This window comes from Chrysemys picta, chromosome 5 (genome assembly GCF_011386835.1).
Source record: "Chrysemys picta bellii isolate R12L10 chromosome 5, ASM1138683v2, whole genome shotgun sequence".
Lineage (NCBI taxonomy): Eukaryota > Metazoa > Chordata > Testudines > Emydidae > Chrysemys > Chrysemys picta.
Genome location: NC_088795.1, coordinates 140427487 through 140455099, shown reverse-complemented (window position 1 = coordinate 140455099; position 27613 = coordinate 140427487). Strand labels below are relative to the sequence as shown.

At 48.9% G+C, this 27613-nt stretch overlaps 1 protein-coding gene across 13 annotated transcripts in view; it reads left to right on the top strand.

Annotated features, from left to right (window-relative positions):
* Positions 1-27613, top strand: part of DYSF (dysferlin) — a 291329-nt gene that overhangs the window by 155440 nt on the left and 108276 nt on the right. For all 13 annotated transcript variants that reach the window (XM_065597358.1, XM_065597356.1, XM_065597357.1 and 10 more), the window contains 2 exons: positions 9330-9423; positions 10742-10819. In XM_065597358.1, coding sequence (XP_065453430.1) covers positions 9330-9423; positions 10742-10819 — 172 coding nt within the window. The remainder of the gene's footprint in view (positions 1-9329; positions 9424-10741; positions 10820-27613) is intronic.

The window sequence follows — 27613 nt, the reverse complement described above, 5'->3', positions numbered from 1 at the left end:
GTCTGTCCCCGTTAGGATAACAGGGAAGCCGCAGATCCGTGGCGTCAGGAGGGTATAGCCATTTTCCCTCTCTTGGTATTGACACCCCCTCATCAATTATTGGGAGTGGACTACATCCACCCTGACTGAATTGGCCTTGTCAACACTGGTTCTCCACTTGTAAGGTAACTTCCATCTCTTCATGTGTTAGTATGTTTATGCCTGCATCTGTTATTTTCACTCCATGCATCTGAAGAAGTGGTTTTTTTACCCACCAATGCTTTATGCCCAAATAAATCTGTTAGTCTTTAAGGTGCCAGCGGACTCCTCGTTGTTTTTGTGGATACAGAATAACACGGCTACCCCCTGATACTTTTCTCCTAAGTCACACACTGAGTTAATGGCAGATTGGGGGCTAGAATCCAGTTCTCCTGCCTCCCTAAGGGACCCTCCACATAGGGTCTACATGAGCTGGGAGCATCACCTTCTTGTAGACTGTACTCTCCGTGCCTTCACTATTGTGGATGTGTGCATCACAGCCCTTTTCTGGATAGAATCGGAGCTGCTCAACTTTGTGTCATAGGCTCTATACTGCTTGCAGTTTGATGGAGATTCTCCTTTAGCAGCATTGGCAGGATCCTGAACTTTTGAGGCAGGAGTTCTAGCCCCATTGTTGCAGTGAAAAATTTGGGGTACAACAAAGAGACAGCTATTTCCCTGGATAGCTGTGGATTAAAGTTAAAGCAAGAAAACAGAACAAGTTTCAGTGCATTTTATTATTGATGGATTTTACATCCCAGTTTTTGATGTGCTGGGTGCTTGCTAAACATCTGGGCAGGGGCAGCCCTTGCCGTGTGTGTGTGTGTGTGTGTGTGTGTGTGCGCTCACTGCCATTGTAACTGCCTTGGAGTGTGTGTGTGTGTGTGTGTATGTGTGTGCACTGCCATTGTAACTGTGCCTTGGAGTGTGTGTGTGTGTGTGTGTGCACTGCCATTGTAACTGTGCCTTGGAGAGTGTGTGTGAGTGTGTGTGTGCGTGTGTGCACTGCCATTGTAACTGTGAGTGAAGCCATTGTAATTGTGCGTTGGTGAGTGAGTGTGTATATGTGTGCACTGCCATTGTAACTGTGAGTGAAGCCATTGTAATTGTGCATTGGTGGGTGAGTGTGTATATGTGTGCACTGCCATTGTAACTGTGAGTGAAGCCATTGTAATTGTGCGTTGGGGTGCGTGTGGGTGCAGCTGTTGTAACTGCATTGGGGGGTGCGTGCCAATGTCAGTGTGCCGTTGGAGTGTGTGTATGCACACCATTGTAACTGAGTTTGGGGGCGGGGGGTTCACACGCCATTGTAACTACACCCTTCTGCTCCCCAATCAACCTTCTCCTGTTTCCCCTTTCCTCAGTGGGAGGCGGGGCTTAGACATCTAGCCCTGTTGCTTTCGGTCTCATTTGAACCCCCTGCAGTCCTCCCTGCCCGAGGTCTGAAGTTTTACAAGTGCTTTCCCAGCCGCACTCAGATCCTGATTTCAGATCCATTAGCCAGTAAATAAAATGGGTCTGCCTAAATGCCGGCTACTGCCCTGTACTGTGTCATAGACGCAACCCCCATGCCACCGCTGCTCAGCTCGGGGCCAGCTGGAGGCATGTAAGGTCTGAGTCTCAAAGCCGGTGAGCTCCCTCAGCTCCCCCTGACCGCAGCTGGAATGGTAGGTGATGGGAACGTCTTCAAATCAGGCCTCAAAGTTGGGCTTCCGGAGACCAAGGCGCCCCAAGTTAGAACAGAGACCCACACCCCGTGATTCCTGCATCAAGCCCCTGCCTTCTGGCTGAGCGACAGCACATCTCTTAGAAAGACATCCAGTCTTGACTTGGACTCCAAGTGATGGACAACCATCACGTCTCTACGTAAGCCGTTCCAGGGTTGCCTCCTAGATTCCGTCATGATGTAGAGGCCACCCCATACCTCCAGAGTTCCTGTTTGCAGTGGGGAAGACGACACCTTCTCTTCGAGCACCAGCTCCTAGTGTGGCTGGGTTGTGTGTATTTGTGCTGGGACACCCCTGAGGGTGAGAAGAGTGGGCACGGTCCCGCTGTCGGATCTGAGCTATTCTGCGCATGCCGTGAAGAGCCTAGCAGGTGAATTACACCCCAGCTATGGGTCTGGCTCCGAGACAGGCCTAATAGCTCAAAGCAAACTCTCAAAGTCCTTGGGCTCAGCTCTCTGAATTCCCATCCGCAGTAGGTCATTCCGGTTTGCCTTTATGCCCTCATAGTTTGGGGTTAGTGGTTACTTGGGTTTTTTTGCAGATTGCTTTATAAATGATCTTGCTATATTTTATGGTTTTGCAGATTCATGCCTTTTCCAGCACTCCTCACTGACTGGGTCTCATTCCTGCATGACTTATATGTTTTCCAGGATGCTCTGTGCCACAATAATACCGTATATTTATATAGTGTCTTCCATCCAGAAAGCTCAGAGCCCCTGGGTGCTTTTGGGTTCATTCCCCTGTTACTCGAATGCAGCTATCTCTGGGGAGGAATGCGGATGATGTCATGCCAGGAGGAGGCAATGTCATCACCATGAAGCGGGGTTGCGGTATTTGCCTCCTACAGCAAAAAGCCAAATGTAGGCAGCCCTACTCTAGGAGAATCAACTTTTGGACCAAAATCAACCAGACAGAATTCCTGCTGTAGCTTTTCTGTGCCAAACTGAGGAAACACGTCTGCACATGTTTGAAGGGGAAAGACCACAAGTAGAGAGAGGGATTTAGCGTGATACAGCAGAGAATAAATAAGAGTAATGGGGTAAAATGAAAGGAAGAAAAGGAAAGCGTGGGTGGAGTATTAGGAAGACTCTGAAGGCGGCGAGGAGATGGAGGCTGTGGAACACTCTCCCGAAGAGACATTTTGGAAGCTTCATTTCTTAAACCACTCTGGACAGACCATTAGTAAATGCACCATGGAAACCATCCACCGTGGGCCAGGCTAGATGACTTTGTAGATCTTTTCCAGCTCTGATTTCTGTGGTTTCTTCACCTGGTCAGAGGGGTCGCTGTTGTAAAACGAAAGGCAAAAATACAGTAGGAGGAGGAAGCCAGGACTGGGAACTGAACTCGGCTCCCCTACGGGGCACGGCAGAGCTTTAGGAAGATCCAAAACCCATTGGAGCCAATAGGCTCGAGCTGCTGGGCCAGCAGTGGAGATGCATCTGCTACCTTCGGTTTTACCCTGGCTGCCTGCCAGCCATGGGACTGGGCAGGCACTTGACTATGGCGGCCTCCCGAAGCCCTTCTGCCTGTTCCATCAAATTCCCGCTCCCTGCTGCATCCTTTGCGCCGGGCTTCCGTGCCCTTCTGTGGTTGTGGTGTAGCTTCCCCGAGATGGTCAAATTACGGAGCGTCGTGTTGTTGAAGGGAAACCAAAGCCCAGTGAGCACTGAAGTGCAAAGGGGAACGAAACAAGCCAGCCCCCGGCACAGATTTACGGAACTATTTACAAGGGTTGTTTTCCAACAGGAAGATCATACCAAACATGACCAGAAGGAATTTGTCTTTGATACAAGAATGTGTGTTTGATACTTTGGGGTTTCTGGGCCACAGTCTTCCCTGCTCTAGCTGATTTGCTTGCAGTGCAGTCTTGCTGTGCGTCACATTGGCCCGTTACCACCCTGTCTGCCGTGGTGAGCTGGATAATCATCTGCATCGTCATTGAAACCACATTAAACACCAGGGCTGGGACCTCAAAGGGGACTAAGGGAGTTTGGTTCCCAATTGGTGCTGGAATTCGACCGGAGCTGGCAGCTGTCTCCCTTAAACTCCTGTGGGAAATTCCAACCCAATGGTGGGTGCCGAATTCCTCAGCCTCATGGCATCACACTGGCCATACTCAGCATGTTGGAGGATTGGGAGCAGCCCGGTCCTTGGTCCTGGAGATGTTCACCTCCAGGTCACTGGTTCTAATCCTTGCCCAATTTGTGGTGACCAAAAGCCACAAGTAGCTACTGGGTGACCTCACTCCATTTCCTAGCAGCCACTCTTCTGCCTCCAAAGCCCCTCTGCTGAAGCTGGTAATAACTGGCTGACTTAGCCGAAAGCACATGCTTTGAATGGGCCTCCGAGATGCATGAACTGCCTCCTCATGGCAGGGCATATGGTAGAGCCACACTGGCCGGGGGCAGTGAGGAAAACGCACCAGCGAGAGGTCTCCAGGGCTGGGAAGCCTGCTTTCAGAAAGGCCGTTCATTGTACTGTGTGCAAAAGAGCTCAAGGAACAACTGTACAAGCTGCCTTCCCTACACGTTTGCCAGCCAACGCATGTTTCACGGCTGCTTTGACAAACCAGCCATGCCGTTTCCAGCAGTTCCATCTCTGGGAGAAAAGAAAAAACGAATTCCCCTTCGATCCAGACACTAATGGTGTGAACAGGCAATGGCGCTCTTAGTGGACCAGCTTCTTAGCACGGAGCCAGGCAGGATGTCTCCAGGGAAGAACCCCTGTGCGTGATGGCAGAGGGTCAGTCAGCCAGGCCGGTTAGCTCCTTTCTACTGCTCCAGTCTGCTTCTAGAGATCTGTGTCCATAGGTTATCCGGCCTACTAGAAATTATGCTGAGCTCTCAGTTCATATAGGGCCTGGGAGTTAATGGGACCTGTGCATTTGAGCTCACTGGGAATGGGACTGACCCTGTACATTGCTCTCAGCTGTGGGCAGTGATCTTCATCCTGCCATTCCGATCAGACAAGCGTGCCACTGAATCAGGGGACAGTGAGCAAAGGCAGGAAGGGGGACCCGGCTGGTTTCATCCTGGGGAGTTTCTAGCTTATTCTTTTGTTGGGTGGGGCAGGTTGTTTTTTGGGGGGGGAGGGGAGTTGTCCCCATAGTCTGCCAATCCCATGAGTTCCAGGCAGATCTCAGGGTGGAAGAGGGGGCATTAGCAGGAGGAAAGTGGCATCTGCAGAACAGAAATTGGCAGACTGACATAAACCAAAAGAGACCAGTCTCAGGATTTTAATCCTCCTAGGCTTCTCCCCACGCAGCCCCCTGGGCCTGCACCATCCACTTGTCTGGGGTGTGGCTCACTTACTGACGAAGCCACGTTAGTACACTAGACAGACGGATGATGGGCACGGCGTGCATGCGCAGTAAGACAGAGCCCACGCCGCTCTGCTCTCTCCAGGTCACTGTGCAGCTTGTGTTCTGCCTCCTGCCCCAGCCTTGGTGCCGGGTTAATTTACCCTGCAGAACGACCCCTTGGTGAAAGGCAAGAAGCTGCCACGCAGGGCACGGAATAGCACCCGGGGTCTTTGCCCCAGATAGCCTAATCCAGACCCACACCGGGCGACGACCTGCAGGAAGTGCCTCTGCTTGTAAATGGCAACTGCTCCGCCTTTGGGATGGAAGCAGCTCCGCGGGCTACCTGGTAGCGGTGCCCTGGCCGCTGCTGGCCGACGGGCCACGGCTCGAGAGCTTGAGGCCTGTGAGAGGCCAAGCAGCCCTTGCTGAGCCCAGGAGTAGCCACGGCAACTCCATCTCCCTCCGCCTCATGCTGAGGAGGGAAACATGCCTCATTACGCTAGAAGGCGGGGAGAGCCAGATTGTATCCTCACTAATGTGCTTTCCTTGGATCCTCAATCTCTCTGTGTAACACACCCCCACACCCACACCCCCGTTTCTATGCACAGCCTCCTATTTTACACCTACACACCCATCCAAACCACTTCCGATGGCCGTTAAAGAGAGACACAGGCCGCTCCACCTCTGCGTCCCCTCAGACTAGTGCTCCGGCCATACACAGGGCGCTGTTGGCCAGAGCCGGGCCGCGTGCTCCCGCTGTGAGGACTATTTCACCGCGTGATGCTGGCTTCTGGCTGCCCTGGCACTCACCTGCTGGAAGTTAGGCTGACAGACGGAGGGCTCCCGTTGGGCCTGTCACACAGCGAGGCTGCCTCCAACGCTGCCTCCCACTCACGCAAAGCACTGATCCATCTTCCCGCCGATGGACTCGCCCCTCTGCTTTCCACTCCACAAGGGGCTCTTTTCTGGGTGGCCTGGGCTGTTTTCCCAGAAGTTCTCAGGAGCTCTCCCTACGGCCACCCGTGTCTTGGGACGAGGTCCCCTCACTCACCTCAGGAACAGGACGTTCCACCAAGGCCTTAGAAAAATACATTCGCACAGCGCAGGTGGAGCCAGGAGAACACTTCCCCTGAGTGGTCGAGGCCCTCAACTGGCCATCTTGGCTGACTCACCAGTGCGTTATACGAGTAACGATACATGCCGTTGGCGTGGGCTTGTTGTTGTCTGCAGGGATGATGGACAGTCAGGGGGACAAGGGACCTGTTTGCCTCTTTACCCATTTTTCTAGGCATCCTCCACTCCTAACCCTTAAAGCAAATTCAGAGAGGATGACACACTTTACCGGGCAACTGATGGCTGCCGATACAGTATCATTTCCCACTAACCGCCCTGAACCTGCTCCCATTGCAAGCTCCAGCAAGGGTCTGAGAAGTCAGAGATGGAAAAGGCCAACTGGCTCATTCCAATCCTTCCCTCCCCAGCCAATGCAGGATTGTTCCCTACAGGGCATTCTCTGGAACCACTCTCCAATCGAGTTATACAGGTCTGAAGCAATGGGGCTTCAGGGTTGACAGGAGTGTGACCTGCAATAAGGCTGGAGGGTCAGGCCCTTGAATTTAGTGATGGAAAAGGCCTGGTGGGTCCTACCCAATGCTTTCCCGCCCTGGGCCTGTATAGCATTGTTCCATACAGAACTACAGTATATATTCTCCAGTGCTTCTGTGATGATGATGTCATATCATATGATAACACTCTTTCCATTCCACTAGTATCTCTTGGAAGGTGTTAAACACCAGCTACTAATGTTAGAGATTTTAAAATCAGCAGATCTGGTTAATCTGCACCCAAGAGTTTTAAAAGAGCTGGCTGTGGTGCTCACTAGACTGTTAATGCTGATTTTCAGTAAGTCTTGGAGCACTAGGGAAATTCCAGAAGACCGGAAGAAAATTAATGTTGTGCCAATATTTGAAGAGAGTAAACAGAGTGACCCGGGTAATTATAGGCCTGTCAGTCTGACCTCAATCTCAGGCCAGATAATGGAGTGGCTGATACAGGACATGATTAATAATGAATGAAAGGAGGGTAATATAATTAATGGGTTTATGGAAAATAGATCCTGTCAGACGACCTTGAGATCTGTTTTTGATGAGATTACAAGTTTGGTTTGTCACGGTTCAGAGCAGCAGCACCTGTATTCCCCCCCTCTGTCGTCCATTTTCAGGCTTCTGGTTCCCCAGCCATCACCTTTCCTGGGTGTAGACATGTGTCTCTCTGCCTCCTAACTGGGGTTTTTCCAGGCTGCACAGTTCCCTGCCTACACTACGAATTCCCCAGCAACACAAACTGCCTCAGCTGCTCGGCTTTGCCTTCCTTCCTCAGAGGCTAATAATAGCCTAGTTACCCTCAATTAAGTTACCTCTCTTTCTAAGCAAACACATTCATTCTTAAAGGTGTCTTTCCATTGGATCAGGCCCAGGGCCATGTCCCTCCTCTGACCCACACCAAACCCTCCTCCCTGTGTTGGGGTACAGGGGACCTCTTTTGCCATTTGCACAGAGCTTGCCCTTCCTGCGTGGGCTCCCCGGTCCCCCCTGCCCTCGGCAGGCCTTGCTTGGCTCAGTGCCTGCTACGTCCCTGGAACAGCAGGGCTGGGGGCAGATTCTGTTCCCCGCTGTGGCCGCGGAACAACGCTGTGTGGATTGGGAACTTTTGCATTGTAGCTTTCGAACGGCAGGACACGTGCCGGGCCGTCCTGCATGTTTGGGGAAAAGGTCATCAAAATAGTGGAACTATTCAGCTCCCGGCAAATTCTTTAGACACAGGCTGGGGCTCTGGGTTTTTCTCCACGCTAAGGAAACCTGGCTGGGGAGGGAGTTGAGAGACATGGGGGTGGGGGGTAAAAGGGAAAGAAAAGGAGGTCAGCTTTTAAAAACTCGGCATGACCTAATTATTGTAAATACATTGCCCCGCAAACCGCAGCGCTTCCTCGGCAGACAATGCCCTGGTAATTACAATTCCTGCCCTGGGAAAGCAGAAAGGGTTCTGCAGACCACCTAAGTTCTTTGATGCATTTTTGGGCCCGGGCGGCCCATGGCTCTGGAAAATCCATCTCAGCCCTATTTTCAAATATCTCCCTCCCGTCTTTCCCAAACATTGGCTAATTGGAAATATTTAAAGATCCCATTGACGCTAGCCAGGAAGTTATCTTTATGCACCTTTTCCTGCAACTAAATATTTCAAGTCACATAGGGCAATTAGGAGGTGATAAAGGGCCGGTGCGCCCACGCAAAAACAAGAAGAGGAAAAAGCGTTGGCCCAGGTTAGGCGAGGATCCTTTCAAGCGGCGAATGGAGTATTTCACTGCGTTTGACACCATCTGTATCACCATTAACAAAATTTATACTCCATTAATTTTACTCACAAGGGGACTTAGTGAAACAGTTTAAGTACCTGTGCTGTGAGATCTTTCAAATAGAACAATGCGACTGAAGGGCTGCTGACGCACATTGCTTTTTTTCTGGATTGTACAATAACATTGTGATGTACCGGGCTCTGGTGGATGGGGTCAGAGCTGCTTATCTGTGTGTCATAGGCCTTAAATGGCCATCTGCGATTTTCTGTTTGCTCAAGGGTTGGGGTTGGTGCACCAGAAGTAAGAGAAATTGGGTTCTACCCCTGCTTTAGCTGTCGACTTCAAAGTGATTGTGGTGTGCAGGACAGTGACATGCAGGAAGTCAGAGAGGCAGCATTGTCCAGGGGCTAAGGTGTTGGATTGGATCTCAATAGACCTGGGATCTGTTCCTGGCTCTGACACTGACTTGGTCTGGGACCTTGAGCAAGTCATTTTTCCTTCCTACCTCTGGTTTATTTAGGTTGTAAGCTCTTGGGGCAATAAATAAATAAATACATAAATAAATTAATGGAGATATCCTATCTCCTAGAACTGGAAGGGACCTTGAAAGGTTATCAAGTCCAGCCCCCTGACTTCACTAGCAGGACCAAGTACTGATTTTGCCCCAGATCCCTAAGTGGCCCCCCTCAAGGATTGGGTTTAGCAGGCCAATGCTCAAATCACTGAGCTATCCCTCCCCTCAATGAAGAAGCAGGGCAGGGGTTTGGCCTTGGGGGAAAGGGTGGAGTGGGAGTGGGGCCCGGCCAATTAGAAACTCGGTGCCTATGTCCTGGGCCCAGCACCTCTCTAGGGACGGCCCTGTGTCCAACAGAGGGTTATTCAAAAGCTGGGCTCTGCGGGACTCATGTTACATCTATTTCTCCTTCAGGGAGGCGTGACAGACGACAAGAGCGACGATGGCAAATCGGTTTCGACCTTGAGCTTCGGCGTCAACAGACCCACCATCTCCTGCATATTTGATTGTAAGTCATCTAGGATGTATGGGTGACATTCACAAGGCCCAGGCACCACCTGAGATCCAGTGAAGCCCAGAGGGTGCCCGGGCTTTGTGCTTGTCTCTCTGCACAGGGGTAAATTTCACCCTAAATATCCCAGTTTACCTCACGTCCGTTCCCCAGTACCTGAAGGTTCAGCTCATTTCCATCCTGAGCAGAGCAACGCAGCAGTCTTGATTGGGCCTTGACGTAGGTGCGTCCAACATGCCGGTGTATCATATGTGTTCATTTAAACGAGATCCTCTTTCCATGATGTGCAATCTTGAGGCGCGGATGGGACTTTTGGTTTTTGTGGTGTTTTTTGCCACTGACGAAAGCCTTGTAATATCTGCTCCCTGGGGACTCACCTGCTATCAGGATGAGGCGAGGCACCAGAGGAAGCAGACCAAAAAGAAGAGGTTGGGATTGAATGTAGATTTGTTTATATAAGGGTTAATAAGACCAGGATCCACATTTTTAAAAGGTGCCCAGGGCCAGGTCTACATTACAAAGTTATGTTGGCACAGCTACGTCAGTCAGGGGTGTTAAAAAAACCACTCACACTCTGGTGACAGAGATGCCAGGGAACCTCAACCCCCCCCACTGTAGATGCAATTATGTCAACAGAAGAGTGTTTCTGTCAGCTCAGATAATGTCTTTCAGTGTAGTGGGAGTATTCTGCTGGCAGAAAAACTCCTTCTGTCAGCATACATTGCCACACAGGGGTCCTGTGCCTGGAAGGATGTTTTTGTTTGGTGAAAAAGCTGGGAACAGCAAAGGGAATGGGGATGGGGGTGAGACTTAAGTCATTGCATCCACAGCTAGGTGGATGCACCGACTCGCAGGATGTGTGCGATGTGCAACCCGCTCGGGGCCTTAGGGGAGAGGATTTCTCTATGGAACACCACTTTCTGCTCCCTGCAGGTACACAGCTCAGCTCCTAAGGCAGAGTATTGGAGACAAGATTTGCCCCAATGAGCGTCAGTGTGTGGTCCATCGGGACAGTGCAGGGACCTGGTGCATTTCCCATGCGATTGTAGTGGGACCAAAAATATGGTTTTCACAACTAGACTAGCCCATGCACCAGATAATATACAATAGGCAGGCCAGATTCTCCTCCGGTGTAAATCTGGAGTAACTCCACTGCTGTGAATGGCACTACTCTTGATTGGCTTCCTTAGGCCCGAGACCTGACACTCAGGGTCCAAGAAAACATTCAAGTCCCTTGTGTAATTATCATAGATTTTTCCAGCACTTCAGCAGTGCAGAACTGAATGCTTTTTTCTCCCCCTGTTTCTCAATAAAGATGGAAGCAGATACCACCTGCGTTGCTACATATACCAAGCTCGGGATCTGATCGCCATGGACAAGGACAGTTTTTCGGGTAAGCACAGATGCTCATATGGGCACACAATTTAATTCCAAGTTAGCATGGTAGCTTAGACCAGGGATCCATAAGGCAGACTTCAGTGCTCTATGGATAATTGTTGGTACAGATTGAAATAAAAGGGGGTTTGTGCTGCTGTGCAACAGAAGACAGATGCAGGAGGTTTTCCCAAGGAAACAGGAGTGAGTAGCCTGATTCCCATCAGAGAAGGAGTCAGACTTTCAAGAACTCTTCTGTGAGAAAGCAGCCAGAAACCACAGTCGACCCGGGTCACTCCTGAGTCATGTGGCGTTTGCTTTGCTAATGGTCCCCGCTCACAGATGCAGGCTGATGTCGAAAGCCTGTGGCACAGCTGGAGAGCAGAGAGCTCGGTGGCTTTAAAAAGAAACGAAGACAGGGATGTTTAAAGCAGTGCGCTACCTTGATTCTGCCAGTCCCTGTGTGTAGGCCTGCACCAGTGTGACTAGGAGTCTACATGTGAACGCAAATAAGACTGAGAGCTGGTGATAGCCCCCTCTGCACTGACCAGTAATAAGTGTCAGGCTCCCCTGATGTGCATGGAGGAAATGAAAGGATACAGGGCAGATAATGAGCATTTCTGCGCAGACATGGGTTTATGCTTGATCCTCCCCAGTCTAAATGAGGCTCTGATTTGGGTGCTCCTCTCTTAGGCGTCCCACATCCTGTGATCTAGTATGGTTCTGTAATGTGAGGACATAAACACAAAGAGCCACGGAAGCAGCAACACGAGAACTCCCTAATCAGGAAGTTCCTATGTTTAAGCTCCCCGCTGCAACACATCCTGACCCTCTCCGGTAACTGTACAAGACCAGGAACTCTGTAACCACTTCACACCTCCCGGGCTTTATAATAAACGATTGAAACTGAAATGATAAACCCAAGTATATGCACACAAGAGTCCAAAATAAACGTCAGATTCCTTAAAACTATTTACACTACCATATCCCCTTATCAATGGCATTTACATGGTCCAGAGCAGAATTCTAAAGATCAACTCTTTGCAGGGGTCTGATCAGTCTTCCAGACCATTTACTCACTTGTATTAAGATTGTGCTTAGAGTTCCCTGTGGACGGGGCTCACTTCCTGACAGCGTTGTTCCCAGATCCCTTCTTTGTTGTGTTGGGCAATATTGAAGAGGAATCTGAAGTCCTTTTGGAGTCTCCACTAGGTAGGAACTGGGAGCATCTGCCAAGTTCTAAACAGCTCCAAATGTCTGAGAGCTTTTCAGCCAAACTTTGTGTCCTGCTCTCAGTTCAAGTAGCGCTTTTGTTCTGTGTGGAACACTGAAGTTTTGTGAATGACACATTTTTATTTCCGTCCCCAGTTTTCAAAATTCCTTCAGATCAGGCCACTTAGGGCTAAGCTGTATTGGTGCCACAGGTGAAGATGCCCTTACTCATCTTCCCATTAGAAGTTCTGCTGGAGATAGTCCAGACGCAAGTGGTGTTGGCCGATATACCAGGAGTGCTTTATACAGGTTCACTGATTTTTGCAGACATCCTTTTAAAGTCTGCCCTGCTCTCTCCACCTCCCCATTGCTCTGGGGGTAATATGGGCTACTAGTGTGATGTTCAAAATCCAAGTTCTCTGCAAATGCTAGGAATGTTTCAGAGGTAAACTGAAGCCCGTAATCAGATATAAGGACTTCAGAAACTCCATGTCTTGCAAACATTGACTTTAGTTTCTGGGTGACCTGTGCCAATGAGGTCTGTTTAAGTAAAGCCAAGTCAATATGTCTGGAGAAGTAATCAACTACAATAAAATAGGTGTGTCCTTTACAGAAAAACAACTCTCTGGCTAGTCGCTGCCAAGGTCTGTCAGTAGTTCTGTGGAGAGTATCGGTCCTGGTGATCGTTTCCCCGACTTGTTACCTATCTTGCCCTTGCAGCCCTCTACTAAGGTCTGAATTTGCCTACTCAGACTGGGCCACCACATAGATTCTTGGGCTCTTGCCCTGCACTTGTTTATACCTTGTTGTCCCTCATGGATTTGGAGAGCATCTCTTTCTGAAATACCGTGGGGATAAGAATGCACCATCCCCGCAGAAGCCGGCCATTGGTCATGTGATGGTAGCAGGTCTGTTCGCAGTTGACTCCTTCAACCCCACTCTCTTTGGCAGAGGGGAGTCAGTTTCTGGCAGATCTCGTCCTTTAGTTGTTCATCTCTGATTTGCTGAAGTCAGCTGGCAGATGCTGGAATTGCTGCCAGAAAAAGGTCAGTTTAGTCATCTTTCTTCAAAGCCTTTTCCTCTTCCATTGGTGGCTGCTCCTCTGGGGCTCTCGGTAGAATGTCTGCCTCCCTGAACGCTCTCCCTGATCTGTGTTCAGTGGTGAATGAAAATCGAATCGGCCATAGTCAAAATCTTTGAATCCTAGGTGGAAGGTCATCCAGTGATTTCGAATCCAATAATGCAACTAAGCATTTGTGGTCTGTTTCTATATTAAAATTCAAGCCAAACAGACCCGCACTGAGCCGTTCACAGGCCCGAGTGACTCCTAGAGTTCCTTTTCCACCGCTGCTCGGTTTCTGTGACACTTCTTGGTATGAATGCAACCGGTCTCTGATCTCCTCCTGGCTGTGTGAGCACTGCTCCTAAACCATACGAAGATGCGCCCACCGCTACTGTTGTTGGATACTTGACCAAATATTGTGCCAAAACAGGTGGAGTTGTCAATAGTTCTTTTATTTTATGAAATGCATTTTGTTTTGTGCTCCCCCAGATCTACATATTGTGACCATTCAGGAGATCCCTTAAGGGTTTTGTTAAATGAGCTACGCTTGGTAAGAGGTTCCCATAATGATTTGTGATGCCTGGGAATCTCTTTACGGCAGAAACATCTTTGGGTTTGGGTTAGGTGAGTAACGCCTTCCCTGAATTTGGCTGTAGGGGAGTTGTCAGTCCTTGTATTATATATATTATGTGTTGAAGAACTTTCCATCCTTTCTCCAGTTTCTCAAGAAATTGGCCTCAACCATCCAGTATAGTCTTCCTCGCCCCACGTAGATTCTTATTTGGTCTTTGCAGATCTTCTTCATCACGGGATCAGTTATAAACTTTTTTTGGAATTTCAGTGACTGCTGCCCAAGTATCAGTTTTGAATTTAAGGTTTCAACCAAGGTGTTGCCTGTTCTATTGAGGATATAGTCTCAGCAGTAGGGAGTCATCATCTGATAACAGCAGTTCCCTCTTAAATTGTTCCCACTACTCTTGATAACCTGCATTTTGTCCCATTTTGTGGCCTCTCTCACATTCCATCTGTCTTGCTGGCTATTGTTGCCAGCTATGGCTTAGTGTCTTGCCACACTGTCCACAGCTTTTCCAAGCTTCCCTCCTACTAAGGCTCTTTGGTCTCCCACTCTCTACTTGTGCACTGTTCTTAGGGTATGTCTACACTACCCCCCGGATCAATCCAGTGGGGGTTGATTTATTGCGTCTAGTCTAGACACGATAAATCGACCCCCGAGCACTCTCCCATCGACTCCTGTACTCCAACGTCGCGAGAGGCGCAGGGGGAGTTGACGGGGGAGTGGCAGCAGTCGACTCACTGCGGTGAAGACACCACAGTAAGTCGATCTAAGTACGTCGACTTCAGCTACGTGAATAACTTGCGTAACTTAGATCGATTCCCCCCCCGCCCGCCCCCCCACCAGTGTAGACCAGGGCTTAGGTTGTAAATTTGGTCTGACTGCACCTTTCACATTTGGGTCTTTTCTCTTTCCTGTGTCAATATGGTCTGATGCAATCCCTTCTCCCATGCCCCCCAGGCTGCTAGCTTGTGAGTCACACTGCTGTTCCTTATGGTTTCTTGCAGTCTCACTTTTTCTATAGTTTTTGCTACTGTGAGATCTGGGTCTAACTGAAACTGTGCAGATAAACGGGTGTCTCTTATACCAACAACTATCCTGTCTTTTAGTAGTTCTCCTTTTCACATTCCATATTTGCAATGTTCAGCAAGACTATGAACTGCAGGAATAAAAATCTCAGCTGTTTCCCCTTCCTCCTGGCACCTCCTATAAATTTGGCCCTTTCGGATGTAATATTCTCTCTGCCTAAGAAATGGGCATCAAAAGCCTTTCACTTTCGAGTATGCTTTCTTTTCTTCACCAGTGAGAAGTAAGACACGTAGGACAGCAGTAGAAGCATCACCTGTGGCAAATTTGAGGGCATTTACCTGGTATCCTTGTGCTTTCTCTGTTAAACCAGAAGCCACCTGGAATCGCTCAGATCTACGGATCCAGCAGGGATCAAAACATCCAGCAAAATCAAACGTCTCTAGTGGCACCATTTGCGCTATAGGCTCCATTGCTGCGTTGAGACAGGGCTCTGCCTCCTTCCTGCTGCAGCTTTTGCAGGCCTCCTCCCTGGCTTTCCACTTTCCCCACTGAGGGCTTGTCTTCACTACCCGCCCGGATCGGTGGGTAGAAATCAATCTCTCTGGGATCAATTTATCGTGTCTCGTCGGGACGCAATAATCGATCCCCAAATCGATGCACGTACTCCACCAGCCCAGGTAGGAGTAAGCACCGTCGACAGGGGAGCCGCAGCAGTCGATTTGCCGCCGTCCTCACAGCGGGGTAAGTCGGATCAGATACGTCGAATTCAGCTACGCTATTCCCGTAGCTGAATTTGCATATCTGAAATCGATCCCCTCCCCCCCCCCCCGTAGTGTAGACATAGCCTCACTCACCACTCTGGGGGCCTCTTTTCTTTCCTTTAGAATCATAGAATAGCAGGGTTGGAAGGGACCTCAGGAGGTCATCTAGTCCAACCCCCTGCTCAAAGCAAGACCAATCCCCAACTAAATCAAGCCTGACCATAAAAACCTCTAAGGAAGGAGATTCCACCACCTCCCTAGGTAACCCATTCCAGTGCTTCACTATCTTCCTAGTGAAAAGGTTTTTCCTAATATCCAACCTAAACCTTCCCCACTGCAACTTGAGACCATTACTCCTTGTTCTGTCATCTGGTACCACTGAGAACAGTCTAGATCCATCCTCTTTGGAACCCCCTTTCAGGTAGTTGAAAGCAGCTATCAAATCCCCCCTCATTCTTCTCTTCTGCAGACTAAATAATCCCAGTTCCCTCAGCCTCTCCTCATAAGTCATGTGCTCCAGCCCCCTAATCATTTTTGTTGCCCTCTGCTGGACTCTTTCCAATTTTTCCACATCCTTGTAGTGTGGGGCCCAAAACTGGACACGGTACGCCAGATGAGGCCTCACCAATGTTGAATAAAGGGGAATGATCACATCCCTTACTCTGCTGGCAATGCCCCTACTTATACAGCACAAAATGCCATTAGCCTTCTTGGCAACAAGGGCACACTGTTGACTCATATCCAGCTTCTCGTCCACTGTAACCCCTAGGACCTTTTCTGCAGAACTGCTGCCTAGCCACTCGGTCCCTAGTCTGTAGCAGTGCATAGGAATCTTCCATCCTAAGTGCAGGACTCTGCACTTGTCCTTGTTGAACCTCATCAGATTTCTTTTGGCCCAATCTTCTAATTTGTCTAAGTCTGTCTGTATCCTATCCCTACCCTCCAGTGTATCTACCACTCCTCCCTCTGCAAACTTGCTGAGGGTGCAGTCCACATCATCCTCCAGATCATTAATGAAGATATTGAACAAAACCGGCCCCAGGACCGACCCTTGGGGCACTCCGCTTGATACCGGCTGCCAGCTAGACATGGAGCCATTGATCACTACCCGTTGAGCCCGATGATCTAGCCAGCTTTCTATCCACCTTATAGTCCATTAAACTGCAACCAGGAATTCTATCACCACATCATAGGTTCTGCCTACCTTGAAGAGTACAAGCTAATGGTTAGAGCGGAGGGTATGAGAGTCACAATTCCTATGTTCCAGTCCTAGTTGTAGGTGGGGGGAGTGTTGTCTAATGGTTGGAAGTAGGCTAGAAGCTGGGAAGAAGGATAATGGAAGTCGAATCGTGGAAGTCAACGAATGGTTACGCAGGTGGTGTTGGAGAGAAGGCTTTGAATTCTTTGATCATGGGATGGTGTTCCAAGGAGGAGGCGTGCTAGGCAGAGACGGGCTCCACCTAACGAAGAGAGGGAAGAGCATCTTCGCAAGCAGGCTGGCTAACCTAGTGAGGAGGGCTTTAAAGTAGGTTCACCGGGGGAAGGAGACCAAAGCCCTGAGGTAAGTGGGGAAATGGGATCCTGGGAGGAAGCACAAGCAGGAGAGTGCAAGAGGGGAGGACTCCTGTCTCATGCTGAGAAAGAGGGATGATCGATGAGTTATCTTAAGTGCCTATACACAAATGCAAGAAGCCTGGGAAACAAGCAGGGAGAACGGGAAGTCCTGGCACAGTCAGGGAACTATAATGCGATTGGAATAACAGAGACTTGGTGGGATAACTCACATGACTGGAGCACTGTCTTGGATGGATATAAACTGTTCAGGAAGGACAGGCAGGGCAGAAAAGGTGGGGGAGTTGCATTGTATGTAAGAGAGGAGTATGACTGCTCAGAGCTCCGGTATGAAACTGCAGAAAAACCTGAGAGTCTCTGGATTAAGTTGAGAAGTGTGAGCAACAAGGGTGATGTCGTGGTTGGAGTCTGCTATAGACCACCAGACCAGGGGGATGAGGTGGACGAGACTTTCTTCTGGCAACTAGCAGAAGTTACTAGATCACAGGCCCTGGTTCTCATGGGAGACTTTAATCACCCTGATATCTGCTGGGAGAGCAATACAGCGGTGCACAGACAATCCAGAAAGTTTTTGAAAAGTGTAGGGGACAATTTCCTGGTGCAAGTGCTGGAGGAACCAACTGGGGCAGAGCTTTTCTTGACCTGCTGTTCACAAACAGGGAAGAATTAGTAGGGGAAGCAAAAGTGGATGGGAACCTGGGAGGCAGTGACCATGAGATGGTCGAGTTCAGGATCCTGACACAAGGAAGAAAGGAGAGCAGCAGAATACGGACCCTGGACTTCAGAAAAGCAGACTTTGACTCCCTCAGGGAACAGATGGGCAGGATCCCTTGGGAGAATAACATGAAGGGGAAAGGAGTCCAGGAGAGCTGGCTGTATTTTAAAGAATCCTTATTGAGATTGCAGGAACAAACCATCCCGATGTGTAGAAAGAATAGTAAATATGGCAGGCGACCAGCTTGGCTAAACAGTGAAATCCTTGCTGATCTTAAACCCAAAAAAGAAGCTTACAAGAAGTGGAAGATTGGACAAATGACCAGGGAGGAGTATAAAAATATTGCTCAGGCATTCAGGAGTGAAATCAGGAAGGCCAAATCACACTTGGAGTTGCAGTTAGCAAGAGATGTTAAGTGTAATAAGAAGGGTTTCTTCAGGTATGTTGGCAACAAGAAAAAAGTCAAGGAAAGTGTGGGCCCCTTACTGAATGAGGGAGGCAACCTAGTGACAGAGGATGTGGAAAAAGCTAATGTACTCAATGCTTTTTTTGCCTCTGTCTTCACGAACAAGGTCAGCTCCCAGACTGCTGCACTGGGCAGCACAGCATGGGGAGGAGGTGACCAGCCCTCTGTGGAGAAAGAAGTGGTTCAGGACTATTTAGAAAAACTGGATGAGCACAAGTCCATGGGGCCGGATGCGCTGCATCCGAGGGTGCTAAAGGAGTTGGCTGATGTGATTGCAGAGCCATTAGCCATTATCTTTGAAAACTCATGGCGATCAGGGGAGGTCCCAGATGACTGGAAAAAGGCTAATGTAGTGCCCATCTTTAAAAAAGGGAAGAAGGAGGATCCGGGGAACTACAGGCCAGTCAGCCTCACCTCAGTCCCTGGAAAAATCATGGAGCAGGTCCTCAAGGAATCAATTCTGAAGCACTTAGAGGAGAGGAAAGTGATCAGAAACAGTTAGCATGGATTCACCAAGGGCAAGTCATGCCTGACTAACCTAATTGCCTTCTATGATGAGATAACTGGCTCTGTGGATGAGTGGATGTGTTATTCCTTGACTTCAGCAAAGCTTTTGATACGGTCTCCCACAGTATTCTTGCCAGCAAGTTAAAGAAGTATGGGCTGGATGAATGGAGAGTTTAATAAACATAGAAGTTTCTTGGTCAGGGAGTTCTCTAGCTGCTGCTTAAAGCATGGCTCTCTGTGTTTATATCCTCACACGACATGGAGTCAAAAGTGAGTGAATCCCTCTCTCTAAACAGTCAGCATGGATTGGAACAGTCAGCATGGATTCACCAAGGGCAAGTCATGCCTGACTAACCTAATTGCCTTCTATGATGAGATAACTGGCTCTGTGGATACGGGAAAAGCAGTGGACATGTTATTCCTTGACTTTAGCAAAGCTTTTGATATTGTCTCCCACAGTATTATTGAGCACAAGTTAAAGAAGTATAGGCTGGATGAATGGACTATAAGGTGGATAGAAGACAGATGACACTAAATTGGGAGGAGTGATAGATACGCTGGAGGGTAGGGATCGGATACAGAGGGACCTAGACAAACTAGAGGATTGGGCTAAAAGAAATCTGATGAGGTTCAACAAGGACAAGTTCAGAGTCCTGCACTTAGGATGGAAGAATCCCATGCACTGCTACAGACTAGGGACCGAATGGCTAGGCAGCAGTTCTGCAGAAAAGGACCTGGGGATTACAGTGGACGAGAAGCTGGATATGAGTCAACAGTGTGCCTTTGTTGCCAAGAAGGCTAACGGCATTTTGGGTTGTATAAGTAGGAGCATCGAGGGACGTGATCATTCCCCTCTATTCGACATTGGTGAGGCCTCATCTGGCGTACTGTGTCTGGCGTACGTTTTGGGCCCCACACTACAAGAAGGATGTGGAAAAATTGGAAAGAGTCCAGCAGAGGGCAACAAAAATGATTAGGGGTCTGGAGCACATGACTTATGAGGAGAGGCTGAGGGAACTGGGATTGTTTAGTCTGCAGAAGAGAAGAATGAGGGGGGATTTGAAAGCTGCTTTCAACTACCTGAAAGGGGGGTTAAAAGAGGATGGATCTAGACCAGTGGTTCCCAAACTTTAACAACCCGTGAACCCCTTTCACTAAAATGTCAAGTCTCGTGAACCCCCTCCTAAAAATGAATATTTCCAGGGATTTTCTCCTTTACTTGAGTATAAATTTATAAAAGCAATGATCTTGGAAATATAAAATTTGTTTTTATGACATGCTTATTACACTCTATTATTTATTACTTATCATTCCAGTATTTTTATTATATTATGAAAACAGCAACACTTCCAAGATATCACTTTGGTAGCTTGTATCACTTTGAATAAGCCTGTTAGAAGACAAGGCTCCTATGTTTCATCAAGGAGTATCAGATGTGAACCAGCAGGAAGAGTATTTAAGAAGCCAACTCAAGAGTTCCTCCTGCAGAAGCATTCAGGTCTTGAGCATCCAGGCAAACAGCGCATGTTACAACAAAGCTTAAACTTGTTCTTCATAATAATTTTAACAACAAGACTAGCTGCCTATTTCATTTTAAAAACAGCAAAAAATATCCACCTCCCTTTCCATTTCTTATAAGGAGTCTTGAAGTTTAAATCTCCTCAGTGTGATAGATAGGCTTGCTTTGATCTGCTTAGCTCTTGGAAGTCCAGGGGCTCTGGGCTGCTGGCCCCATGCTGCCCGGGGTCCCTAGGGACAGCTCTAATTCCACCATTAGGGAATTTTTACCCGAGAACCCCCTGTAACATTTCAGTTTGGGAACCACTGATCTAGACTGTTCTCAGTGGTACTAGATGACAGAACAAGGAGTAATGGTCTCAAGTTGCAGTGGGGGAGGTCTAGGTTGGATATTAGGAAACACTATTTCACTAGGAGGGTGGTGAAGCACTGGAATGGGTTCTCTAGGGAGGTGGTGGAATCTCCTTCCTTGGAGTTTTTTAAGGCCCGGCTTGACAAAGCCCTGGCTGGGATGATTTAGTTGGGGTTGGTCCTGCTTTGAGCAGGGGGTTGGACTAGATGACCTCCTGAGGTCCCTTCCAACCCTGATATTCTGTGATTCTGTGATTCTATTCTATGATTCTATGAAGTAGGGACTGGAAGTCAGGATGCCTGGGTTCTCTCCCCAGATCTGCTATTAATCTGCTGTGTGACCTTGGGCAAGTCACTTCCCTCCTTTGTTATTTAGCTCATCCATCTGTAAAATGGGAATAATGATCCTGACCCACCCCTGGGGTCTGGTGAGGCACAATTAGATGGTGGAACTCACTGCTACTGGATGGCATGTAGCAAGACTCCATGAGAGACTGGACATTTATATGGATAACAAGACCATCCAGAGTATAACAGTTGATGCCAGTTTTTTTTTGAAATCCTGCTGCTTCAGGGTTTAAGCTGATCTCTGTCTATTAGGGATCAAGATGAGGCCTTCATGGGGGACAGATGATCTTACATCTGCTACAGTGAGTTTAATCACACCTTCCTCTGCAGCATCTGCTGCTGGCCTCTGTAAGAGATGGGATACTGGAGCAGATGGACCTCAGGGCTGATCCAGTCTCGTGATTCCCATGTGATGCTTGCCACATATTTTGGGACTCTCAGCTGGGATGTCCTATATGCAGTAATAATCAAATATTGAAGAAGAGCAGCACCTCAGCCTTTACAGGGGTGGAAAGTCAGACTGGGTGAGTTACAGGGGAAATCTTCAGGGTCCTTCTCTGTCTGAGCCCATGTGGCTGAGAGCCACAGCTGTGACAAAACAGCAGGACATTTGACTGAAGGAGCCCATTGCCTGCACCTTCCTTAAACTGATCGATAACGGTTAACACTGGGGGCAGTTAGGTGGCTGTCATTCAGCTTCAGAGTGAACACAGCACTGAGATTAATGGAGAGACTGTGCACGGATCCCTTCATTGTGCTGCCCCGGACACTCACCTTCTCCCGTTTTCAGTGTCTTTCTGCAGAGGACGGAGAGAGCCTGGCATGTGCAGTGATGGCATGTGCATTCCTCCAGCTTGCTCAGGGCTTGGAGCTAGCTTCAGAAGCTGAATGTGGAATGCCCACTGGGGGCTTATTTGTCTGGGAGGGCCGGCAGAGATGCAGTGATATGGAGGTTGGAGCCTTTCGGTCTTTCATGTGGATCTGGCCAATGTCTGGGGCGAGCCCAAGTCTCTCCCACTGGATGGTCTGAGAGGAGTTTCATGGGTCTCGGAGCTCTTTTGAACAGACCACAAACTCCCATCTCAGATGATCCCGGCAGAAGCAGAGAACTTGGTTCTTTGGACTTTTCCCCAGAGGTCTGAGTCCAGTGGTGCCACTTGCTTACTGCGTAACCTCCGGTAAGTCACTTACCCTCTCTGTGGCTCAGCACACGCCGTCTGTAAGACAGGAGAAATGGTACTGACCTCTCACAGGGTATAATGAGACGGTGGAACTCACTGCCACCAGCTGTCACCGAGGCCAAGAACAGTGAGAGGAGAGGAGAGGTAAAGCCAGGCAGAGGACGAGTTAGGAGAACAGCTGAGCTGGACGCACGCAGCCCCTGGTTATCGCCACACCAAAAGCAACAGTGGAGTGGCACAGAGAGAGCAAGTTTCCCATATGTAAGCATCTCTCGGCGTCATCCTGCCAAGGAGGCTGTCATGATGCCTGCATCTGGAGTAGCTGCTGAGTGAACCAGCCAGCTGTCTGGCAGCAGGAACCTCTCCGGGGTGCCCCAGGGACCGGACGCTGTTCTCAGAGATGCTGGCCAGTGCAAATCCAGAGCAATTCAATTAGCGTCAGTGGAGTTACCACCAAGGTAACAGAGATCACAGCCCGGCCCTTTGTATCAGCCTCTCAGCAGCGAGTCGCACTCAGCAATTTGCCAATTTCTCATTTTATTTACCCCGGTGGGACAGAGTGCTGAGAGCCAGTAGCTGACCCAGCACGCTGACCACTTCAGCAATAGTTCGGGCCACAAGGAAAGACTTCATTGCCTAAGGAGACTGGGGGTTGATGAGCTAAGGAGCTGGGGAGGCTAGTTAAAAGCACAGGAAGGATGTGCAAGGAAGTGCTAGCAGAGGCGAAGAGCTCTCCTACTCCCCGGAGGGAGGGCTGAGGGTCGAAGGACACTGTAGTTAGACACGCTGCACAAGGATTGTGCTGAGGATTTGGTGGTGGTAACATCAATAAAACAAAACGCCCAGAGGTGTTGACAAGCAAGATGCGCCCAAGGCTCTAAGGGACCCCAGAGTGGGAGAGAGTCTGCCCTGTGACACCTGCATTAATTGGACTGGCTGGATTTACAGTGGTGGAAACAGGAGCAGAATTTTGACCCTGTGCCTAGAGCAGGGCTCTGATTCCCCTTGCCCGCAACCCACCGTGGGTCGGAAATGACTCCGGCTCTATTCGGCGCAGGATGCTAACAGAGCACATCTAATCCTGTCAGAGACCCTAGAGCACATGCAGGCAGCCTGCCCCTCATGGGGGGCGTTCGTTCAAAAGGGGTTTAACACAGTGTTCTCAGTGCAAACAAGAAGCTGCTGACACCAACCCGAGACCTGCTGATGATCTCTCCAGAGAGGTGCCATGCCCTTTCTGTTAATGTATCATGGGAGAGCTGTGCTAGGCCTAGGGTTGCCAGTGCTGGTTGGACATATTCCTGGAGATTTCATCACATGACACAATCTTTAATTAAAGATTAATCTTTGATTCCTGGAGACTCCAGGCCAATCTGGAGGGTTGGCAACCCACGCTAGGCCCCATCTTTCATAACAGGCAGGGATATTGGCACCTTGGCTTTCTCCTCCTCCGTCCATCTTCCTTTTTCTTTCTTTCTTTCTTTTTGTTTGTTTAATAGAGTTGAGGGAGATTTGAAAGGGAATTCCTTCTGGAAGTCTGGCCTGGTAACGTTAATGTTAACAAAACACCAGCGACTGTACAAAATAAACTCAGATTGAAGTGGGATGAAGGAAGAACATCACTTTTTCCATTCCCCGCTTAACCCCTGAATCCCTCCTCTGCTCCCTTCCCTCCAATCATCCTCTTCCTTCCCACAAAGAAACAGGGAGTTTAAGGTCCAGGGCTTGTGAACCAAGGAAACTTTCTGAAGGGGGAGGCCCGGCTCGCGTCGTGTTTATTGTGAATGAAAGAATTGAGTGAAAAGCCAGTTGGAAAAGAAAATACCTGACACTGGCACATCTATAAAATCTTTAGTATTTATTTTCACTACCAAATACTAAATCAGAGTAGTCTGTCCACCCTGGAAACTTCGGCAAGGGGGTGGGGGAATCGAAAGGCATGGGGTGTTTTTCTTAAAGGAGCTGGGACTCAAACCAAATTTTTATGGGATTAAGAGCACCTGTATCCTGTCTTTTTAATTGTATTAAAACGTGCCTACTGTGAAAGATTTCATCCCAACTAGAAGCCAGACGAGTGGTGGTTTATATCCCGAGAAATATGGAGCATTTTATGTGATAATAAACACTTGTCTGTATTCTCAGCGGAGCTGGTAGCACTGACTATCATTAAGGTTGCCCAACACTTCCCATTACAAGGCCCTTTTTTCAGTTGCTTATAAATTTGCCAAATCTTAACTGTTTTGGCTGAAATTTTCCATGCTGGACGTCTGCCTCAGGCTGATTTTTTTTGGTAAGTTTCTGCAAAAAATGTTTTTTTCCCCCAGAACAAGGTTAGGGAAAGAGAGGCGTGTTACAGTTTGTTTGTTTTTAATGACCGTTTCATTGAGATGCTCCCATGTTTTGGGGCAAGGACTTGAGATTTGCCAGGGGGTCGTCATGGTGTCAGGGATGTGCCGTCAGCCATCTCTGTGATCATACACCCAAATATGGCTGAGTTATAAGTCTCCGTTTGCACATGCTCAGTAGAGACTTGTTAGAGTTTGGCAGCTGAATTCTCTGAAGATTCCATCTGACTGAGCATGGTCCAGCGCAGGGCTGCAGCATCGCTGTGATGTTGGGCATGGGAGCTCAGAGTAGAGAGACTGTCCTGTGTTCTCAATATCCTTCTCCCTCCCAATGCACAGGCAGCTTTAATCCTGGCATGTCTTAACTTTTGCGTGCTTGACTTTGCAACTACAATTTGTTAGTCTCTAAGGTGCCACAAGTACTCCTGTTCTTTTTGCAACTACAGTGATCTAAGATTTTTTTGTAATGTAGTTTAGGGTGACAGCCTCCTCTGAGCTGTGCTTATCACTCAGAGATGTTACAGAGGCAAAGGCAGTTAGATTTGAGATACCACTGCTTACCCCTATATTGAGAGTAGGCAATAACTTGCAGTATTTCACAGACACTGTGCAGTAACCGATAGTAAATATTGACTTTTTAATGGTGACCACTGAATCACTGGCTTTGGACCCTGTCAGCCTCATGGCAATTAGCAGCACCGAACTGGAGTCTGATGGTTTTGAGGTTAAGATACTGGGCTGGTATTCAGAAGACTTGTGCTCAATTTTTTTGATTTGCTGTTAATTTCTCTGTGTGATATTAATTTCTCTGTGCTGCAGCTATCCTGTACAGTAGTGGTAAAAATCCTTTCTTTGTCTTGCCTATTTAGCTTGTAAGTTCTTCAGGGCAGGGACTGTCTCTTCCTACGTGTTTGTACAACAGTAGAGTTAGAAATAGAATCCAGGAGTCTTGACACCCAGTCCCCAGTGCTCACTATTAGACAAGAGACACTCACTGCCTTTGTATTAAGACACAAAACGGGGTTCTCTAGCAGCTTTAGAAGCCAGAAGGCTGCGGTCGTCCCCCACTGAGCCACCAACATATTCCTTCTATTCCTTTGGCAGCTTTCTGACTCATTGGACTCTGGTAGGGGGAAGGGTGGAGATCTTCGGTGTTATTTCACCCTTTATTTTGAAACAGGGGGGAGAGGTGGGAAAGAGTGAACAATCAAATAGTGTCTGAGTCCACCCAAATCCTTTCTCCTCTCTGCCTCCACAATGAGTTTGTTGTTTAAAATAAAACTCAGACCGGCTTTGAGAGGGGTGATTTCGTGTCTCCGGATTGGCTGGGGAGAGAGGGAGTCCCTTCCTTTGGAAAAACGCAGCCAAAGACAACATGAGCAACAAAATGTTACAATGCGGACTTAAGATCTCGCTTGCTTTAACAAAGCATAGTTCATTAAGGGCGTTTTACACCGTTACAAAAATAAACCCTGCCGCACACACAAGGGTCCAAACAAAAGGGCTTTATAAAGACAATTCCCCCCCTGTGTCCCTCCTCCCCCCCCCCCCGGCTTTTTTAAACCCAGGCCCAAACACATGGTTTTTTGTTTATTGTAATGGATTCTGCTGCCTTCCTCGTCCTGGAAAAAAGTGCAGAAGTGGAAGAGGTTCTGCCCATGCTGTAGTGTAGCCCGTGGCATCCCAAACAGCTCAGCTCATTAAACACAGCTGCATCAGTTGGGAATTCAACAAAGGGGGGGAAATACCCAAGGAACGCGTGGGAGAGAGTGCGGAACACACGGCACTGCTTAATCCGCCCCCCGCTTTCTGGTGGGTGAGTGGGTGAAGCCGTGGGCTTAGAAAGCTGTCGCTCTCTGGGTTGGATTCACTGGGGTGCTTACTCAGTCCTTTTGAGGTAGATACATTGATTTGCAAGCAAGTTAGATCATGAGCTTTTGGGGGCAGGGGCTGTCTTCTTTGTTGTCTGCGTGGTCAAGCACAATAGGGCCCTGGCCCCTGGCTGGGATCTCTTGGTGCTACCAGATAATGAATAATAACGTTTGCTCAAAGTTCTTACAGGTGAGACCTTCAAAGGCACTCGTCCTGCTCTGCTTTCCATGGAGGTTGAGAATCCCTTGGGCAAAATACTCTTCCCTGTTGTATGCCCATGGCACGGTGGATGATTGGGAGGCGTTTCCCCAGAGCTGGCTGCATTTCAGGGGAAAGTTTGGAATATGGACTTAGTGAAGCTGCTTGGGAGGGATGGTGCTATAGTGGTGTCAAACAACATGTTTCAGGTGTTAATTGCCTTGCTTGCTGTCTGGCCCGCTAGGCACTTCTTACCTCCTTCTCCCAGTCCAGCAGGCTAAGGGTGCAGGTCACAGTGGGACTTGTCTTCACACCTGATCTCAACAATGCACTGCACTAGGCAAAGGGGTGAGGCCGTCTGTCGCCTGCATGCTCAGCCATGGTACCTTCTGTCCCTTTTTGGGGCCCTTTCCAAGAAGCAAGTCAGTCTAGACGCTTAGCCCGGGGTTCTCAAACTTTTTTTTGCTGGGCTTCCTTTTGAAAATATTTCAGGCTGTGACAACCCCCACACCACCATTCTTGGTACCAGACATAGCGTTTGCAGCATCAGTGCAGACCCTTCCAGAGCTAAGTAACCGTGCCATGCCAGCCTTACTTCTGCGCTGCTGCTGGCGGTGACGCTGCCTTCAGACGTGGGCGGCCAGAGAGTGGCTGCTGCTGGCCAGCCACCCAGCTCTGAAGGCAGAACTGCCACCATCTTAGCCTATGCCAATTTACCCAATCTCAGTGGGACAGGGGTTCCCCTCCATACCCACGTGGGAGCTAGTCACTGTTCTGCTTCCCCATAGGGCTGCTGCAGTCTGACTCACCACTTAGTTAAAGGGTTATAAGCCTTGGTGTACTGGATGAGAAACATAGACCTACCTCTATCTTCATAGCCAGCATTAATGGCTTGTCAATTTTAAGGCCAGAAGGGAACCTTAGGGTCATCTGAGCTTCCACATAACACAGGCATCGTTTTTACTTCCGCCAACCCAGGGCCTCGGGCACAAACCGCACGTCTCTGTTGGCAGACCAGCTGCTAATCACCTTCTCACCCCGATGGGAGCTGAAGCCGCACTTCCTAGCATAGGCAGCCACTGTTAGAGCCTTTAAGCCGTT